Raw genomic sequence first — 20946 nt, 5'->3', positions numbered from 1 at the left:
CCCAAAGCTAAATGAAGCGAGAGCTCAGTGGATAATACCTAGCCTTTATACAGCACTTTCCATTTGTGGATCTCAAAGCGCCTTACAAAGGAGGTCAGTATCATTAGCCTCATTTTACAGATGGTAAAACAGGCAGTGAATACTCGCCTTTGCAGTGGGGCACCCAAACCAGGGTACTCGTGCCCTGAAAGACTCGATTTTCGAAAGTGATACGGGATAAGCCCACCGTACTTAAGGCCCTGCCAGTGAAGGCTGGTCCCAGAAGCTTGGAAACGTGAGTCTCTAATAGCAACAGCCAGCTCGTAAAAACAAAGCTTGACCAGCTTTTTCATGTGGTTTTTAACCCCAAGCAATTGAACATAACTGGTTAGTATTTTGTGAGTGTCCCATGGGTGGGCTGCTTTCCACACCCCTGCCCCCTTTCCTCCTTGCCTCTAACCATTCAGCGGCCAATCTATCATCTTCACAGAACAGGTCGTGCCTGCTACCAAACGAAAGCGAGGCTTTGAAACCTCAGGCTGGCCTGGGCCAGACACTGAGGCCCCAATCCGGCAAGCTGCTTCATAGGGGTGAGCCTCTGCGCCCACATGGAGGTCCCCTGACTGCGCTGGGGCAGGTGCAAAGGTCTGCCTAGGTGTAGCTTACAGGATCGAGGTCCTAGCTGTAAGCAGGAGGGCACCAGCAAGAGCAACATGAGCCTGATTGTAGCAAATGGCAATAACAGAAAATATTGCCACCATGGCTGGAGAGGATTTCACACACGTGTGAGGGTGCTCACTCACATCCTTCTGTTACCACAGCTCAGGGGAGCATGGCCCATCCTGCCAATGAAAGGGTGTGGTTCCTATAGGAGAAACACTAAGTGTATTTTGTTGTTCTTGCATCCCCTATTGGTTCCCTCTGCAGTAGAGAGGGGACAGAGCTGCGATGTTCAGAGCTGGAGCTGTACCCGAATGCCACAGCTAGGATTTTACTTGGGCCCCCAACTCTATTCTTTTTCAAAAGCGCTCAGCTTGGGGACCAATTTTGTGCCTGCAATTCATTCCAGGCCAAAAAAACCACAACATTCAGGTGGAATTAATGTGGGGCACACGTGCTGGCATTTAAGATGTTCACCTGCCTGATGCAGGTGAATTTACACACACAGTTAATTTATTTATTTAATTTATTTTATTTTATTTATTTTAGTTAATTTATTTACACACACAGTTAATTACAGCTGCAAAACTTAGAGGCCACGTCTAAAAAATCAGGCTCTTAAATGTCATTTTGGAGGGAAGTTGAATATCGGTATGGCAAGGCCAAATTGTGGAGGTCTTACACAGGCAAAACCCTCATTGAAGTTTGATGGGGCTCTGCAGAGGTTTGTGCACCTGGCAGCTTTTGAAGGCCAAATAAGAATGTCAAGGTTTGGCACACCCTGGGTTTAATATTATCTATTGAGATTTTATTGGGAAAACATAAAGGAGACTGCGGTTAGTTTCCAGAGCATCTGCTTGCCTTAGCGCTTACAAACTTAAGCGAAGACCGTGCTGAAGCAGTTTTACTCAGGGCTAAATCAAAAGAACGCTTCCTCTGCAGCTAAGCTCAGCAAAATCACCTTTGCAGTGTTCTCAAACAGGGCTGCTCTGTTCTGTGCTTCTCCTTTCTTCACCCAGTGTCCATAGATTCTAAAGGCACAGGCATCGATCAATTTGCGAATGGGTTTCAGAGCGTAGGGGTCTCTCATTAGTACCTCCCTGGTAACTGGCTTGACATTCCGATAGTGATGATAGATGCGGACTGATGCCAGAACTGTCAGGCAGATGACCTGAAATGAAAGGTAACCAGTTCATGTGAAAAGGCAAGTGCTTTGGAAAACTGAAATTAATCAACAGACTATCACTTTAAACTGATTCATTAACATAAGAATGGCCTTAGTGGGTCAGACCAATGGTCCATCTAGCCCACGATCATCCTGTCTTCTGACAGTGGCCAATGCCAGATGCTTCAAAGGGAATGAACGGAACATGGCAATTATGAAGTGATCCATCCCCTGTCATCCAGTCGTCCAGTCCCAGCATCGGGAGTATGGGGTCACATCCCTGATCATCTTGGCTAATAGCCATTGACAAACCTATCCTCCATGAACTTATCTAATTCTTTTTTGAAGCTGGCCTTCGCAACATCCCCTGGCAATGAGTTCTACATGTTGAATGTGCCTTGTGCAAAGTACTTCTTTTTGTTTGTTTTAAACCTGCTGCCAATTAATTGCATTGGGTGACCCCTGGTTCTTGTGTTATGTAAAGGGATAAATAATACTTCCTCATTCACTTTCCCCATGCCATTCATGATTGTATAGACTCTCTCATATTGTCCCTTAGTCATCTCTTTTCCAAGCCTAACAGTTCCAGTGTTTTTAATCTCTCCTCATATGGAAGCTGTTTCTTACCCTTAATCATGTTTGTTGCCCTTCTCTGTATTTTTTCTGTCCTTAATCTATTTCTTTTTTGAGATGGGGAGACCAGAACTGCACAAATATTCCAGGTGTGGGCATGCCATGGATTTATATAATGGCATGATATTTCCTATCTTCTATTTATCCCTTTCCTAGTGGTTCCGAACGTTCTGTTCGCTTTTTTGGCTGCTGCTGCACATTTAGTGGATGATTTCAGAGAAACATCCACAGTGACTCCAAGATCTCTTTCTTGAGTGGTAACAACTACTTTAGACCCCCATCATTTTGTCATAGTTGGGATTATGTTTTCCAAGATGCATTCCTCTGCATTTATCAACACCAACTTTCATCTACCATTTTGTTCCCCAGTCTACCTTTTCCTTGTTCAAATCCCTCTGTAACACGCTTCTTCCATTAAAAATTTCAGTGGAAACCCACTAGGATATATCAAAAAATAAATGATGTGGGCACTGCTTTTAGCCTGGCCTCCATCTGGTTATCTATAATGTATTAAGTACCTGCACTGTATTGTCTCTCTAAAGCACTAATATACCGGATAGGACTTAAACAAAACGGATCTATTACTTTCCTGTGCATTAGAGATGAACCCAAGCTACAAAATTCAGTCCCAAAGTTTGGCTCCATAGTTACAGTTTGGGCCCATCTTTAACAGCCTGATCCTTCACCCTCATTAACAGTTGAATCAGTGTTGGAGCCGTGGCAGTCGACCATGATGAATAAATAATAAACCAGCTGAAGGCTGAATGCGATCTCGCTCCTAATGTGTTTGAAAGGTCACTGTCAGTCAGCCCTGATGGAAGGGTCTAAAAAACTCTGTTACCTTAAATTTCCTTAAAGGGCTGAAGTACCGCACTTCCTCCACGACATATTGCTGGAAGAACGGGTGGGCCAGCGCATCATTGACTGTGTAGCGTGTCTTAGGATTCACCACCAGGAGCCGGGAAATCTGCAGGAAGGCACAGTCAGACGGATGTACCCCTCTCTCCTTATTGTTACCCCATCCCAGGAGCATTCCGTCAAGTGTCCCCGCTACTGGATTCTTGTCTGTCTTTGGTTCCTCAGGCCTCGAGATTGCATAAGAAGAGCAGTGTCTAGAAATACTTGGAGTGTTATTTGTTATTTGTATGATAGTATAGCCTAGAGGCCCTACCCAAGGTTGGGGTGTCATTTCTTTAAGCACTGTATAAACACAGTCCCTACCCCAAAGAGCTTACAGTCCATACACACAAGACTGATAAAGGGTGTGAGGCACAGAGACTAAGTAACTTGCCCAAGATCACACAGGACAGAACCAGGAGTAGAACCCAGGTCTTAGGATACCCATGCTACTGCTGCATCCACCAGGCCACCCTACCCCACTAGTAAAGCCAGAGAGACATTCCCTTTTTTCTCCCATTCCTTCCATGGCAAGTAAGCGCTCACCAGATCTTTGACTGTGTCTGACTGATCATCCCATTCCGGAGAGCTGAACTGGTAATTCCCGCTCATGATCATCCGCAGCATGAGCATCTGCTTCCGGTGCCAGAAGGGCGGGGAGCCAGCCAGCAGGGTGTACATGATCACACCACTACTCCACCTGCCAAAGGCAGAGCCGACCAGTATCAGTCCTCTGGGCACATTCATTAGTATCGCTCACAACAAGGAAGCCAAGACAGGCATAAACTGCAAAATCCTGATCCAGAGCTGGGTGTCAAATGTCTCTGGGGTGCTCGGTTTATTAGACAAATAGGGCCCAGTTATAAAACTGGAGGCCAGAGCAGGGTTCGGACCTATCCTGGGGTGTTTGAACCTCACACTCTGTCAAGCTGGGAAAGGGGAGGGTTGGCAGAACAGGCCACAACTGTGGAAAAACTGCCTCCGCTGGTAACGAGGAGGGCAGAGTTTCCTCAGGTGGGGCTCATTAGCTAAGGAGCAAGCATGGGTGTGTGAGGGGCTGTGTGCAGAAGGAGAAATAACCTATGACTTCTCCTGTGTGGGAAAGACCAGGAAGTCGGAGTAGATGCTGAGGTGGAAGAGTGGAGTGGCTCTCCTCGCTTGCCAGAGACATTGCGCTAGCTCAGGGAAGCTGTGAGTTAGACTTTTATTCTGGACCTGTTTTGATTTCACTGCTTTAGACTGTGGGGAAGCTTTGGTGGGCCATGAGAGAGAGGGCTATTTTGCCTTTCAGGCCTATCACTGGTGAAGCCACTGGGTCCTGTATGCCCCCCTCCCCCTCCCAGCCCCATCCTGGCAGGATAGGAGTCAGCTGTCTGGACTGTACTGCAGTGTAATTCGGGAGTCTGCACCTGACAAGCCTGTGCTGTCAGGAGTGAGTGTGCTGGAGTCACTCTGTCACGGCTGGCCAGCCAGGAATGGGAGAACCTTGCACAGCAAATAGCCTTTGCACCCATGAGGCTTGTCAGGTGCCCGGTTTAATTCAGGTGACTAACGCAAGAAGAGAGCTGACAAAGCAGCTCAGCTGTCTAGCCATTACGTGTCTGTTTACAGTTACTAATCTGCACAGGCCTGGCCTTGCGCCCATTAAAGTCAATGGCAAAGCTCCCATTTGCTTCACTGGGACAAGGATCAGGCCCTAGAAGAGCATTGTTTTCCTGTCTGACTGCTCTCTCAGGGAGTGTATAAAACCCACTTTCAGGGCTTGTTAGTGTGAAAAAGCAAAGAGCCATTTTGGGCACCCAATCGTGCACAACTCACTATTATTAATGGCATTTACTGCTTTTCACCTACATAGCACTAAGGCCCAGATTGAATTAAGTGGCAGTTAGGTGCCCCAGTACCTTTATGGATCTGGCCCTATGTGTTATTCCCCTTCAAAACCCCCGTTAACAAAGCCTCACAACACCTGTGAGGCAAGTAAGCAGGGTTGTTATTCCCATGTTTTAGACAGTTGATGGTAAATAATACTACTTCTCTAGCACTGTGTGTTCACATAATAGGCAAAGACGAGGAAACTGTGGCAGAGAATTTGTTAGAGCTGGGATTGGAAGTCTGATCTTCCTGGTTCTCAGTTGTATGTGTAGACCACTAGCCCATATACAGTGCGCTGAGCAAATGACAAGCTCTTCACTGACCCCAGCCAGTTGTGGCTGGTATTCCGGTCTCTTATCCTTGGAGACTAGTTTGTATGAGATCCTCTTGCTTTTCCCAGCATCCAAAAGCATGTGCATTTCAGAAGTAAACCCCAGCGCGAAGGGAGGAGATGTTCACTCCAGTTACTAGGAAAGTTTGTCACGACTTATGAATGTTCTACTTACATGTCAACTTCCTTTCCATACCCTGGATGGTCCTTATCCATGGAGCACTCTAATATTTCAGGTGCTAGATAGCCAGGAGTGCCACAGATTTCTGCAAGAAAGGGATGGAACTTTTCACTTTAACATCAGTGAATTTGCAGAGGTTTGTACCACCCTGTAACCAGTAAATAGCTATTCATTGAGCGGATGCTGCTGGACAGAATGTTTCCAGTGTGTGTTATATAGTCCTTAACTATGCTTCACTGGTATCTAATGAGGGTAATCCAATATCGAGTTATAACCTGTAATGTGGGCAAGGAGAAGAGTGACCAAGCCAAACAGCCATTTGTGCCTTTGAATAATCTCATCCCAATGAGTTATAAAATAACTAGTATCTGCAAGTAAGATTGTGACTGGGAAAGCTAGTATAGGATGGCACAGGTGTGTGTAACTAGGAACAACTAGTAGAAATCGAGAAAAAATTTAGGATGAACTTCCAGAGGAGAAGCCAGTGTAATGGCCTCCCAAGGGAAGTGGTGGAAGTCCCATCGGTTACGACGTTTAAAGCAAGGCTTGACAAAGTACCGGTGTATAGGCTGAAGGAGCAAGCCTGCCCTGCCAAGGGGATAGCATAGACAATCTAGAAGGTCTTCTCCTCCTCTGACTGCTGTGATCAAATAATCTTCCCACCTTTGAGCATCTCATCCCTATTCAACTGGCAGGAGAAGCCAAAGTCCATCAGCTTGATGTTCATGTTGTCATCCAGGAGAATGTTCTCCGGCTTCAGGTCTCTGTGGACTATGTTCATGGAATGGAGGTATTGGATCACTTGCAGCAGTGCACGCATGATCTTCCTAGAAGGGAAGATAATGGGATGGGGGAGATAGGTCCTCCTTCTGCCAAGCAACCCATCCAAAAAGAGAACCCATACCCTCTTCTCCTTCTCTCCCCACAGACAGCCTGAAAATGATGGAGAGACACTGAGCCCATCCTGCTTCTAGGCAATGAGATGAGCACTGTAGCTCTGACCCCTAGTGTCCAATTCAGTAGCCCGAGAGTGAGCTTTGCCAGCTGGCCCTAGGAACAGACACTGGTTGTCCTCACGTTCCATTGAAGCTGGGTGTGGACCAAAAGTGCCTGTAAGTGCAACCCCTTGCACTCCTGACAAGTTGCCAGCTGAGAGCAGCAGTTTTGGGCAACCTCAGGAACTGAAAGGTGTGAAACCTGGGCTGTGAGGAACCCCATTTCAGACCTGGAGACCTTTTGGGGGAGCTTGGGACTAGCGGGTCCAAAGTGCCACTGTTTGTCCAGGCAGAAGTGCTGGCTGAACCACTGTGCTGTTCAAGTCTGTCTCACCATACCTGGTTTCCTTCTCACTTAAGGTGACTTTCTCTGTGAGGTAATCGAAAAGCTCTCCTCTCTTCATTCTGTGTTTAGGAAGACAAGGCATTTAAAGATGCTGGACTTAAGTCACAACCACAATGTAAAATGGAAATAAAATCTTTGGAATCAACCATTGCATGTAAAATGCAGTGACAATCCTGGAAAAGGTCTATGGGGTTCCCAGTTTCTCTCTGTGACATCAAGCAAATCTCAGTATCTCCAACTACAAGCCTGCAAAAGTCAAGAGTCAGGGCTCAAACAATCAAGAGATTTGGCTTTAAAATCATGAGATTTGTAAAACAATAAATATGGGGTTCTTTTCATTTTGCCTTCTGAACTTTGTACTCTGTGAGGTCACATTTTCAAGCTTTCCTCTAACTATGAGGAACCATACTTAAAAAAAAAAAAAAAAAAAAAAAGCTGGGAGTCTCACATAATCACTTGACTCCGGGAGTTGAAGCTTTAAGAAAAACAACAAAGATTGTAAGAGTCATGATAAAATCATGAGAGTTGGTAACACTGAATTGTACTCAATTCACAAGTAAAAGGGAGTAGATTTCTCCCCCCTCCCCCAGTCAATCAGCCCCATAAGCTCACTCTGAGATCTGAGAGTCAAGCTGGGTTCTCTCTGGTTCTTGCATCATGACCAGTAATAAAGTTTTTGCAAATGAACTTAGTTAACAATTCCACTGATGCAGAACTAGGAAAGAACCCAGATCCCTCTCCTGGAATTGTTTTTGGCTTAACAGGAGGATGCCCTTTATCTTGGTCACTAAAGAGCACAGAGATGACTCCGAACACCCGCAGGCCATAGATGTGGTGGATAAGAAGCTGACAGTTCTAAATAATGTTCTTTCTCTTGCCTTTTACACCACAAACATAATATGAAGGAACCACAGGAGCACAGTAGGGTCCAAATAACCATATTTACTGAAAATACACAACATTCAAGGTGTCATTACATACGTATTCTGGTTGCTTTGGTTAGGTTCTGGCAGCTTCTAAAGCCTAGAACACCATGAGCACCACTAGAGGGCTTGCAAACTATTTAAAGGAATACTCCCCTAGTCTTTTACACAACAAATAGTAGTTTTTCTGACCACTCAAAACTATTTATTTATTGGTTTTTCTGTGGGACTTTTCACCTAGATTCTCAGCCCCTCTGTGACAGAGTGCAGGGTGCAAACAGGTGAGCCTGCCCTCTGATCACTCTAAGAGTAATTAGTTTCCCCAGTAGGAAGCTGATGGGGGGGTGGGGGGTTGTAATTACTCAATCAGTAATTGAGCCTTGGGCTGATGAGAGGTGGCCCAGAAAGGAAGGGTGGGGGAGGAGAGAAGGAGAAATAAGGCCAGCTAAGCCTAGCCAGACAGAGGCTCTGAACAGGGAGTCCTCTGTTACCTTCCAGCTCTGGTGAGAGGGCCAAGAGGCAGTTAATATTGTCAATAGGCTGTCACGCCAAGGACTGTTTGGTGGTAGGAACACTAAATAAAAAGACATAGGGAAGGCACAACCAAGCGAGTCTGTGCAATTTTTGCAGGGAGAAGACAGGAGTGGGGCCACACCCCATGACACCCTCACAAAACATGAATCGCGTTATTCCCACTAAACCCCAGTGAGGCTGAGAGCCTCGGATGGGGGAACTGAGGCCCAAAGCAACTAAAAAGAAACAAACTTATTTTTAGAGGTGCCCAAGATGACACAGGAAGCGGGTGGCAGATCTCCTGAGTTCCATTTTTATGGTACTGGCTAATCCCACACCTCCCATGCCTTAGCTCCATTGGAGAGGACTCTCTAAGCCGGCGCTGCATTCCTTTGTGCCCTGACATCACAAGAGATGCTGTCCAGGCCCAGAAGTTCTTTGCCTGATACATGCAGTGACTTCTTGCAATCGGTTAGCTTTTGGAGCTTTCCCACAGGAGACGGATGTTTTTGCTTAGACTGCCCCACTGGATGCATTCAGATCCAGGGACTCTTCTGCTAAGGGTGGCTACGAGGCGTAAGAAGATGGGTTAATGCAGCCACCTCAGAGCAGTGACAGAAAAGCATCTCTCCGGGCTTGTTCCCGCACAAAGTTGCAGTGGTTTAACCGAATTGGTGCAACATCACACCCTGAGTTAAATCAGGTCTAAGCCACAGAGCTCACACCTTTCCCACTCCACTTGGTTACCTTCTAAAGAGCTGGCTGAAACCACAAGCCCTGACTGATCGAAGTTGAAGCATTACACAAGACACAGATAGTTCTGGGGATGCAGATGGGGCCAAATGTATAAATAGACTCCAGGATCTATGACAGACCTTGCCAAAGGTTACAGGGAAACCTGAGCAACCCCGCTCGCTCCCACAAAGGGGAGGGCTGCCTGTGCTGACAGCTGCAGCCAGCCCTGTATTGACAGGGGAGGCTGCGGCCTTAGCAGCGAAGAGAATGTTCTTGGGCATACAGCGCCGAGTCCTGGCAGAGTCGGATACATTGCAAAGTGCTGCTGGGTGCCTGGTGGTTTTTTGGGCCCGTGTGAAATTCCATTCACAAACGCCCTTTTGCAACGGTTACTGGAACAGAGGCCACCTGCTTGGTGTCTGCTGACGGGAGACTGACGCTCACTTCTCATTTAGCCAGCCGGCTCGGTGGGTGTACACAGGAAAGTTCCTGATAGAAGGGGATGAAGAACAGTAAAGTGGGAATGGGGACACCAGCTGAACCAGCTGAACAGCAACGGATTTCCTGTTTATCACCTGCCATGCTGAAGGAGTACTAGAGGGTGCCTCTATAAAAGGGATGTTCCCTCCTCTCAACGAGACTGTTGTGACCTTTAACGTGGCTGGGAGGCAAACTCAAGGGAAGTGTTTTTCGTAATTCCACCAGAATGGAGCTATCCGCTGTGATCCTACTATTGTCAGGCAGCAGGGCTCCAAGGGTACATCAGGGGAAACAGGACGCATTGCACTTGTTTCCACCTCGGCTACAGGCTTGGGACAGGACTCTGGGCAAGTCTCTTACCCTCTCTATTTCCCCAGCTGTAAAGTGAGGGTGACAATATTTCCCAGTCTCACAGGGGCAGTGAGATTAGTGCATTCGGCTTGTAAAGCTCTTTGAGAGCCTCAGATAGAAGATGCTAGGGAAGAGCAAAGTGTTATTGTTGTTTCTCTCAGTCATTGACTTTAAGCATTTCACCTCTTCCCAGTTGGTCCCAGTAGCCGCTCTGGTGATTGATTTGCCTGAGGCCGAGATGGTAGGAACAGCTACATTTAAAAAAACAAACAAAAAACCCCGCCTTCAACTCCTCTCTCACCTTGTGCCGCATTCCTAACCTCACACTGCTTGCCACAGCTACTCAATAGAACTACTTTTCCTCTGCCAGCTGAAGCCAGCTGTATGTGCATGGGGGTTGAGCTCCTGAGAAACCTGCGGGGATCTATGTCGATTGCGTAGCTCTTTTTATCAAGCTGGATCCAAACCAGAATCCCAGCTTGATCAGCCAGAGCTTGAGGGTGTTTGAGTCAGACCAGATCACTTGCTTGGGAGCTTTTCTGCACTGGTTGCTTGGTTCATACAGAAAAACACACATCACCTAGCTTATGTTATGGAAGATCATCTCCATTGCCCAGCCAGAGCCTTCCATGGTGCTGGGGTTTAGAGGTAATGGGGGGAGAAGTAACTGCCAGCCAAACGCCCAACTCTGCCTGAGTACGAATTGGGTGCTGAGGTGGCTGGCTGCCTTCTGCTCCCTCAGAGGTCACTAGGAGCAGGAGGTGCTCAACGTTCTGCAGGACCCATCCAACACCTGGCTGTATTGGGTCCTAAACAGAGCGGAGCTCGGCTAGATTGGCTGGGAGACCACCAAGGAAATCTCCCCTGGACTCACTGCTAGGAGAAGGGTCAGGCCAGGAATAGCTTAGAGTGCCAGCCTGTTACTTGTCTTGCATGTGTTTAAAGACAGCCGTGCATGTTATCAGGCTTAGGATGATCTGTTGCAAGGAGGGGGCACACTCCTTTATAGTCTCAACTTCAGTTTGGTACGGCAACCACTAATAGGAAAAATCTATAAATCCGCAGGGCCAGATATTGCTGTTGGATACATTACTGTAAACCCCATTGATGTCCTTAAGGATTGAATGGGTGTAACTGAACAGAACATGCCCCCACTGATCAATCAGACAGACAGGAGGACAAAAAAAAAGATGGTACTTACAGGTCAAACACCAAGAAGAAAAAGGTGTGGGATTCATAACTATCCTTCAGCTGAACTGCAATAAAACACGATATCAACTATCACTACGGTGCTGTAACTTACACTGGGCTCTATGTATGTGCAATCAGACACGTTCCCTGCCCCAAAGAGACTCTAATCCACTGACTCCCTAAGGATGGAAAATGTGAGCTCCTCTCCGAGCTCCCCAATCCATGAAGGTGGCTGGGTTCCCTAGGCTTTCACTGAGCTCAGTGGGAGCTGAGAGTGCATGACATATTGCAGAAGTCACCCGGCACCTTGCTGGATTGGGTCCTGAGCTGAGCTTGGTTTGTCTTTGGCTGGGAGACCACCAAGGAAAACCCAGTGCTGCAGAAAGCAGCGTGAGTGAATCAGAGGCAGCAATGTCCCAGCATGGTTAGGGACCACTGGGCTACTAGTGGCCTCCCCTTTCAGATGAGATGCAAGCCTAGTCCTGGCTAGCTGTGCTCACCCCCTTGCACCAAAGGGTACATCATCACAGTAACCAAATACCTCCTGGGGAAATTACCTTCTGCCTCCCTACAGACCACAGAATTCCTGAATGGCTCTTCCTCCCCCTTCCCCAAGAAGAGTGAAAAATGAGACCAGGAGTGTTGTCTTGTTGACACCAGTGCCAGCTTTACTATCTAAAACTTCTGGCAGTGGGACTACATCCCTGCCCTCAGGGAAATGGATTCTAGCTAAACCCCTTGTTCCTTCCTATAGCTTTTATCTGGTCAGATTCTCTAATGGCACTGGACTGAAAGGGACTTCCTGGAATCATTTGAAGAGAAACTAACCAATCCCAGGAATCTGCAACGCAACCCTTCCATTTCCTAGAATACGTTCATCAGGCAGAACTGGAAACCATGTCCTGGAGGTCACAGCCTGTACTTTTCAGAAGAGCTGAGTCATTAACAAGTGAAACACACAACATCAGAGGTGTCAGGGTGGAATTTCAGGCTCCTCATATGGTACCGGAGCCTGCAAACCAAAGCCAAGGTCCTGAGGAATCAAATGTGAACAGAGCAGGCTCTGAAGTGAGGTGCTTGCCCTGTGTCAATTTGCAGGTTTTAGCCACCCACCAGGCTTGTAGAGCGCTGCACCCCTGCAGCTGTGCGCTGTAGCGCTTAGTGAAGACGCTACCTACAGCAACGGGGAGAGGGTCTCCCATCAGCATAGGTACTCCGCCTCCTGAAGAGGTGATAGCTACGTCGACAGGCGCAGCCCTCCCGTCAACATAGTGCTGTCTACACTGGCGGCTAGCTCAATCTAACTGTCACTCGGCAGTGTGGATTTTCCACACCCCTGAGCGACATAGTTACACCAACATAAGCTTGTAGCGTAGTGTAGACCAAGCCATACTCTTTGCCTGAAGCAGAGATATTCATGGGTCACAGACTGTGTCTGTCAACAAAGTGATTTCCCCACTAAGACCCTGACGTCCGTGAGCTTTGGCCTAACACCTCACCTAATCTGTCTTCCCGGCTGGAGGTTCCATGGAGTGTTGGGATCTTGCTTCCAGCAGGTGCTGTGCTCTGTCCAGCAACAATGCTGACTGGGATCATTATGGGTCTGGGGGAAGCAGTGAGAGGCAGAAGGGCTCACGAGGGCACTGCTCATCTAGGATTTGAGCCAATTCCCAGCAAGATATCACTGTCAGGCACCATCAGGTGGGCATCCACAGAAGATGCATCCTTTCCCTGACGGGATTTCGGCTCAAGGAGCCAAAGGGATTAATCAAAATCTGAAAACTCTTGTGAATATCTAGAACAGAAAATGGGGTGGAAAAAGCCACTGATCAATTTTTAGAGTAGCAGCCATGTTAGTCTGTATCCGCAAAAAGAAAAGGATGATTTGTGGCACCTTAGAGACTAACAAATTTATTTGAGCATAAGCTTTCGTGAGCTACAGCTCACTTCATCGGATGCATTCAGTGGGGAGATTTATATGCACAGAGAATATGAAACAATCTCCCCACTGAATGCATCCGATGAAGTGAGCTGTAGCTCACGAAAGCTTATGCTCAAATAAATTTGTTAGTCTCTAAGGTGCCACAAGTCCTCCTTTTCTTTTTGTGGTCCGTTTTTGTTACCCAGGTGCCCAGTCATACTAATACTTTGACTTACTGATATTGGGATGTCCTGAGACCTGCCGAAGGATGTCTATCTCCTTGATAGTGGCTTTCCTCAGCTCCTGGACCTCCTCTGGGGACAAATTGCCAGCTGTGATGTCTATAATCTTAACTGCGTACTCTTGGCTGGTGGGTTTGTGAATGCACCGACGAACCACGCTGCTTACCCCTCTGCCAGGACCAAGACAAAGAAAAGATTGGAATAGGAAGAAAATTTCTAGCCAGTTTCACTTCCTGGTGCTCATGCACTAGCACAGGGCTAACAGGATGGGATAAGGGAGTTTGGGTCAATGGAAAATACAGTGAGGCTCCCACATGTTAGTTTGACTCCCCAAGCTGCTGCTGTGGACCCTATCTAGTATCTGCAGCTATAGTCTGCAAATAGAATCCTAGAAATACAGGGCTGGGAGGGACCTTAAGAAGTCATCCAGCCCAGCTCCCGGTGCTGAGGCAGGACCAAGTAAACCTAGACTGTCCCTGACAGGTGTTTGTCCAACCTGCTCTTAAAAACCTCCACTGATGCTGATTCAACAATCTCCCTTGGAAGCCTAGTCCAGAGTTTAACTACCCTTGGAGTTAGAAAGTTTTTCCTACTATCTACCCTAAATCTCCCTTGCTGCAGATTAAGCCCATTACTACTTCTCCTGCCTTCAGTGGATATGGAGCACAATTGATCACCATCCTCCGTATGATACTCCTTAACTTATCTGAAGACTATTAGTGGTCCTCTTTTCTCGAGACTAAACATGTCTGGGATTTTTTTAACCTTTCCCCATAGATCAGGTTTTTCTAAACCTTTTACCATTTTTGTTGCTCTCCTCTGGACTCTCTCCAATTTGTCCACATCTTTCCTAAAGTGTGGCGCCCAGAATTGGACATAGTACTCCAAGTGAGGCCTCACCAGTACTGAGTAGGACAATGACTTCCTGGGCATTACATACAAGACTTCTGCTAATACCCCCCTGGAATATAACCCTTTTTCACAACTGCATCGTATTGTTGACTCGTATTCTAGATGTGATCCACTGTAACCCCCAGATCCTTATCAGCAGTATTACCACCTAGCCAGTGATTCCCTATTTTTGTAGTTGTGAATTTGACTTTTTTTTCCTTCCTAAGTGAAGTATTTTGTACTTGTCATTATTGAATTTCATCATGTTGAATGCAGACTACGTCTCCAATTTGTTGAGGTCCTTTTGAATCCTGTCCTCCAGAGTGTTTTCAACCCCTCCCAACTTGGTGTCATTTGCAAACTTTATAAGCCTACTTTCCACTCTATTATCCAAGTCATTAATGAAAATATTGACTAGCATCTCATCCAGGACTGACCTCTGCGGGATCTCACTACATATGCCCTCGCAGTTGGATGGCAAACTATTGATAACTATTCTTTGAGTACGGTCTTTCAATCAGTTGTGCGCACACCTTATAGTAAATTCATCTAGACCACACTTCCCTAGTTTATGAAAATGTCATGGGGGACTGTGTACAAAGCATTACTGAAATCAAGATATATCATAGTTACTGCTCCTTTCCTATCCACTAGACCAGTTACCCTATCAAAGAAAGTTGTTTTGGCATGATTTGTTCTTGAACAGCTAGCATGGATTTGTCCTTATAACCCTATTATCTTTTAGAGTTTAGATGCTTACAAATGGATTCTTTCCAGGTGTCAAAGCTAGGCTGACTAGTATATAATTACCCAGATTCTCTTGGTACCTATCTTTCAAATGGGCAACAACGTTTACCTTTCTCCAGTACTCTGGGACCTCATCCATCCTCCAGGAGTTCTCAAAGACAACAGCTAATAGTTCCAAGGTTGCCTCAACTAGTTCCTTAAGTACCCTAGGATGAATTTCATCAGGACCTGCCAACTTGAATAGATCTAACTTGTCTAAATATTCTTTAACCTGGTGGTTCCCTACTTTGGCTTGTATTCCTTCCCTGTGGTTGTTAATATTAATTGTGTTGAGTATCTGATCGCCATTAACCTTTTTAGTGAACATTGAAGCAAAATAGGCATTAAACCTCAGCCTTCTTGATGTCATCAGTTATTCGCTCCCCTTCCCCATTAAATAGAGGACCTATACTTTCCTTCATCTTTCGCCAAATGTACTTAAAAAAACATTTCTTACACCTAGTAAGGAACATAAAAGGCAGTAACTCATTCTGTGCCTTGGCCTTTCTGATTTTGTCTTTTGACTTTACCTGCCCAGAATTTCCTTCGGGTCATAATTCTGATAAAATTCCTTGGCCGAATGCCAGTCTGGTAGCTGCTCCTCCTTGGTCATGTTTGGATCCTCACTGCGCCCACTATAAAGCCTTGCTTCAAGGTAACAAGTAGCTAAAACAAGAAAAAAGCAACTAAATAGTACCATGGCTGTCTTTGTTTCCTCTAACCAGGCCTTTAGTCTTAATGACTAAAAATGGACCTGCACCTCTGTATTATTGGCTTTCCAATTGTCTCTTTTATTCTGAGTCCTGATGTCTGATAGATCTTAGAACTAGAAACAGAGGCCCAGACCTTCAAAGGCACTGAGATTCCTAACTGCCACTGAAATAAATGGGAGTTAGGAGCCTGCATGCCTCTGAGGGTCTGGTCCAGAATGCAAACAAAATTGTATTCATCACTGTCCCAGGACCAGGTGCGTTCATTCGCCATATGTGCGCACACCAGTGATGATGAGGTGGCATGCTGCAGTGCTCATGGGAGTTGGCCTTGTATCTGCTTCCTTCTAAAGGCAGGGTGGGCAATAGAAAGGGACGAAATGAAAGGGAGCATTTCACTGATGGGGAATGTTCTATTCTGTGCAGGATTCAAATCCCATTGAAGTTATGGAAACGTGCCACTGACTTCAATGAACCAAAGTGTCTCACAAGTTTGGGCCCCCCATCCTGCTGGTAGAAACTATCAGTCCTGCACTCTAGCAGCACCAGTTAGGCCCACCCTCAGAACATGCACCACCTGGAGAAGGGGAGCTTAAGAAGGTGAAACTGGCCACAGAGGACAGGGGGAAAGCTTGCCCAGGTGTAGGAATGTTGCCAGCAAGCTCCAGTAGCAAGGGAAGCCCTGCCTGAGGCAGTAGCCAGCCTTTCCTCCCACTCTGGTTGGGGGACACTATGAGCCTGATGTGAGCAAGGGACCCTGTAAATCTGCTTCCTGCCTGTGACAAGACCTAGGAGTCCCCTGCAGGGACTACAGACAAGTGAACTGTAGCTGGACTCTTAAAAGACCCCAAGAGTGAGCAGAACTCCTTCCAGAAACAGTGAGATTGGCCAGGGGTGGGGGCTTCCATAGGGGACCCAGGAGCAAGAGACCCAACAAGACTACAGTTGAGCCCAGGTTGAGGGTCAGCTACTCGAAGGTCTCTCAAGTTGGGGCCACCAAACTTTGAGGTACCCCAAATCACTTTTGAAATCTTGTCCCTTTCCTGACTGTCCTGGCCCTATAGCATCCCTCATAGTAGAGGCTGTAGCGAGCACAGGGATAATTCTACTGAGGATACTGGGCATGCGGAGCTGCTGTAGCTCCCTGGCTCGCTATCTCACAGACAGAGGAACACAGGCTCTGTGGCCACACAGGGTCTACTTAACCCCTCGGCTGGAGTGAGCAATCATTGACTCCAGTTGCTGGGTGTACTCCAGGCCCTTTTAAAATTCCTTCAGTCCTGCAGGAAGACTTCCAGTGAATAACACTGGATTCTTGCTGGGATGGCGGGGGCAGAGTATTCCTTCTTGTAGTAAAGCAAGGACTTTAAAGGGCAAGCACCAGGACCCCCAGTATAGCTGCAGTTCAGCAAAGTATCTGCTTGAGTCCCATTTACTCCAGTGTGCTCAGTGCCTTGCTGAATAGGGATAGTTGGCTGAACCAGGACCCCAAACCTGGGGAGGAATGAAGGTAACTATTTTAATTTTACAGCTATGGGGGACAGGAAGCTGAGACAGAGAGGTTAAGTAGTATGCCCAGGTGCACACAGTGAGCTGGCAGCAGAAGAGTTTCTGGCTCCCAGGCCTGTGCTCAAACCACTGCTGCTCTCCTTATCAACAACAGCCAAGGTTTTCAAAAGCCACTGGTACCCCACTTGAGATGTGATTAAAGGGCCCTGATTTTCAGAGAGTGGGTGATTGGTGCTCTCTGAAAACCAGACCTTTTGGAATGTCTCACCCGAGGCAACCCAAATCAATAGAAGCTTGAGAAATCTTTGGCTTACGTGTCAGGCTCCTTTAGCCTAATAAACTATAGCACATCAACAAGATTGGCCAATGGCTATTTCTGAGCACCCTCTCTCCCCCCAATGAGACATTGTCAGCTTTTTAAATAAAGCATTAAGCCTCACAAAACTGTCTGAAGTGTTTGGATTTTTAAAAATCCATTAAAAACTAAATGACTCCCAGCGAAAGAAAAAAACCCACTCAAATACAGTTTTAGGTCTGGATGACATCTGAGCTGCTGCTTCTGCCAGGAGGATATTCTGCTGATCGACATAACTAAAGTTTATACTAAATAGAGACAGTGAGAGCTGGACTCTCCCCCAAGCCTCCGTTTTTTATGAAGCACTGAGCTTGCAGCAGATCGGTTTCATAAGGTCAGGGTTTAGATAACGCGCTTTGTGTTTCTAAGACTCCCCATATCATCACTGTGGAATACAGCAGTTTTGAAACAAAGTTTCCAAGAGTCCATTCAGCACCGGTACACTTAAGGGTGCTCCGAATCCCCCTGGAGACATTCAGTGCTTAACAGAAAGGAGTTTTTAGGTTCTTTTTGTGTGTGTACATGTGGGGAGAGGGGTTGAAGTTGCTGCTCCTATTGAAGTCAGTGGCCAGGAATGCCGACATCCCTTATTACAAGGGACGTCCCTTATGTTTTCCTCTCTGTACAACCCTGGTAGTTGCTGAGTGCTGCAAAAAAGCAGCAAGAAATACCCCTGGTGAATGTAGCTGAGGGCTGCTTATTAATTAATAATGATGATATCAGGAGGAGGGGCAGTGTGGGTGTAACACTGACAGACCCCAGTCGTTGGCTGGCAGGATTGAGCCTGGGACCTCTGGAGATAAATGCATGAGCCTCTACGGCATGAGCTAAAAGCCATACGGCTGTTAGCTAAGGTTGTAGCAGACTCATCAATCTCTCAGTGGTTTCTGTGCCACTCCATGGGACAAAGCACTGCACCAAGAGGTGTGTGGGTTACACATGGTGCTAGGAAAACAGTCCCTTATTTTTTAAATATGTTTGCAGCCACGGGAGCGTAGTGTTGTCAAGGAAGTAGGGTCAGGCCCTAACTTTCACAGATGGCCTCAGTTGTTGGATATCCCAGTTTAGACACCTCTAGGGACAGGGTCCCATGAGGAACTGAACTCCCACAGTGCTCCTTGCTGAGCCTGGCCTTCCTGAAATTCTCCAGCTATTGTGTGCATGTTCGGCACCATTGCAAAAAACAGGCTTCTAACATAAGCCATTTAGCATGAGAGGTTACCTCTGTAAACATGCCTGAAAGCTTTGGGGGGGCTGTTCACCAAGTTTCTTTCATGGCCAGTTGCAGTTGGCCAGAAAGTCCCACTGTAGCAATTTTGCCTCCACGTTGTCTTTTTGTTTGTCCTACCAGTAACATGATGATTCTGCTACAATACCTACAGGTGCGCTTTCGTTTCTCTGCAGTGCATTCAGATCATGTCCTCAAATGGTGTCTGTCTTGGCCTGGTTCTAAGAAACGAAAAGCTCTTCTTGAAGGTCTTCAGCCTGTATGTCTTGACCTATGCTCCATTCTGAGTCACTTAATATCAATCTAACTTATTTATATCAGTGCTAAATAAGGAAGAGCATCCAACCCTTAACTAACACAAACACATTTCAATTAATTAACTTGTGGCCACTGAATTTATAAAGAGCAGCCTATACCCTATAAGCTCTTTCAGGTGCTGTAGATAACATAGAAGTTAGAAAGTGCACAAGCATTATATAAACCAATAGCTAAGGCAAGCCAGAGGGGATATTTTAAATAAGGGGGAGGATCAGACAGAGAAAAGAGAACACCAACACACCTCTGACAAAGTGTCCTCAAGAGGGCTTGTGGATTTGGCTTGTTTTTAAGGGGGAAACTGAGGCAGGTATACAGGAGGAGTGAGTCCTACACCCATAGCAAAAACTCACTGTCTACTGAGCTCAGCTGCAAGGGTGGCACCTGGCAAAGCAGGTGGTGTCAGGGCACCTACACCCACCCCAAGGCCTCTCATATAGTCAAGTCTTGTCCCACCACATGAGGTGCTGAGGGCCCTCTACTGCCACAACAGGCTGAAGTGCTCAACACCTCGCAGGCTGGGGTCCTACGGGCTTTTCAAATCTTAAGGGCCTGATTGGAGGACTTCAGGGGGAGCTGAGAATGCTCCATACCACCTGGGATACGCTCAGCACCTTGCAAGATCAGACCTTTAAGGTCTCTTTTTTTTGTCTAGTTTTGTGGGGAAAAGACCTAGATGTGGAGCTCTCTTCAGTGGGAGGGCTCCCATAGACTTCAATGGATGCAGGAGACTCCAGCCTAACAGAGCTTGCTTAAAATCCACTGGACTCCTTTACAGGCAGCTGCTGCAAAGAACTAACAATAGTGGGACAGTCCAGTAGTAGTATTGATCCTGTAAAAGGAGTTGTCTTTACCAGGGTAATATTACTCTTTAGTTAGAGAAGGAAAATCCATTATCTCAGTATGGATAAACAAACATCTGCACCAAGTCTGCATTTCATATTATCCCCATATCATGTATTTTGAAACTTTGATAGCCTGAAATAACTGATTGGCCACTCATGGTTTAATATATACACACAAACTTACTGACCCTCAGAGCCACATACGATAATTGTCATAACCTCGAGAGCTGGGCATGCCTGCAGCAGGGCTTGGGGCTTCTGCCCCATGGGAGGTGCCTGCCAAGACTCGGGGCCCCAGTTGGTGTGCCCCCTAGGGCTGAAGCCCCAAGCCACACCACCCTGCTGCAGGGCAGAAACCCCAAACTCCCCATCCCTGGCAATCTGTTGGACAGAGAAGCTGGGGGGGGGGGGGGGGAATGGACATAGTGGGCTCCAGGAGCCGTACTTTAACCATAAAAGAGCCGCATGTGGCTCGCAAGCCATGGGTTGGCCACCCCATATTAAACCCTAAAGAATATAGCAGATACAGGAATAGCATCTCTCTGAACCAGTCTTTCTACTCTTGATGCACCCTTTGTCCCTTTACCAAGTATGTTAATATAAAGCTCAATACTGTAAGATAATGGGCCAAATTCTACTTTGACACCAGTGCAGTAAATGGAGTCATTCCAGTTACACTGCTACAATATTGTAATGACAGCAGAATTTGACACAATCTATTCCAAAGGCCTGATTAGACAATATACTTTTGTTCCAGATATCTTGCTGGTTTTAGCATTCGCTAGTGGATTTGAGAGAGGCTTTCAACTTCAGCAAGATTACATAATTACTTCTATGGTACCAAAAGGACCCACCATGACACAGGCACATAAGAAAATAAGGCTCTCTGCCT

General features: G+C 46.7%; 1 protein-coding gene across 2 annotated transcripts; it reads right to left on the bottom strand.

Annotated features, from left to right (window-relative positions):
- Nucleotides 1–1151: 1151 nt before the first annotated feature.
- PHKG1 (phosphorylase kinase catalytic subunit gamma 1) lies at nucleotides 1152–15705 on the bottom strand. Of its 2 annotated transcripts, none has more exons than XM_077836521.1 (9): nucleotides 15623–15705; nucleotides 13410–13585; nucleotides 11263–11317; nucleotides 7053–7118; nucleotides 6382–6545; nucleotides 5713–5803; nucleotides 3881–4034; nucleotides 3279–3404; nucleotides 1152–1810 (listed from the first exon to the last, which is right to left on the bottom strand). In XM_077836521.1, exons 1-9 carry the CDS (start codon nucleotides 15703–15705, stop codon nucleotides 1559–1561), a joined length of 1167 nt encoding a protein of 388 aa, XP_077692647.1. In that variant the 3' UTR covers nucleotides 1152–1558. The 2 variants fall into 2 exon arrangements, with proteins under 2 accessions (XP_077692647.1, XP_077692648.1); XM_077836522.1 differs by having other exon boundaries at nucleotides 11263–11312; nucleotides 13432–13585.
- Nucleotides 15706–20946: the final 5241 nt, after the last annotated feature.

This window comes from Eretmochelys imbricata, chromosome 17 (genome assembly GCF_965152235.1).
Source record: "Eretmochelys imbricata isolate rEreImb1 chromosome 17, rEreImb1.hap1, whole genome shotgun sequence".
In the NCBI taxonomy this organism is placed as follows: Eukaryota; Metazoa; Chordata; order Testudines; family Cheloniidae; genus Eretmochelys; species Eretmochelys imbricata.
The sequence above is the reverse complement of the archived record's forward strand: the minus strand, read 5'-3'. Positions and strand labels throughout refer to the sequence as shown.

Excerpts from the sequence above, each read along its gene's own strand:
- PHKG1 (XM_077836521.1), bottom strand. The coding sequence starts at position 15,705 with ATGACCAAGGAGGAGCAGCTACCAGACTGGCATTCGGCCAAGGAATTT. Across the intron at positions 11,318-13,409 it reads CTCAGGACATCCCAATATCA|TTCAGCTGAAGGATAGTTAT; the intron begins GTAAGTCAAAGT and ends GTTTTATTGCAG. Across the intron at positions 1,811-3,278 it reads GCCCTTTAAGGAAATTTAAG|GTCATCTGCCTGACAGTTCT; the intron begins GTAACAGAGTTT and ends CTTTCATTTCAG.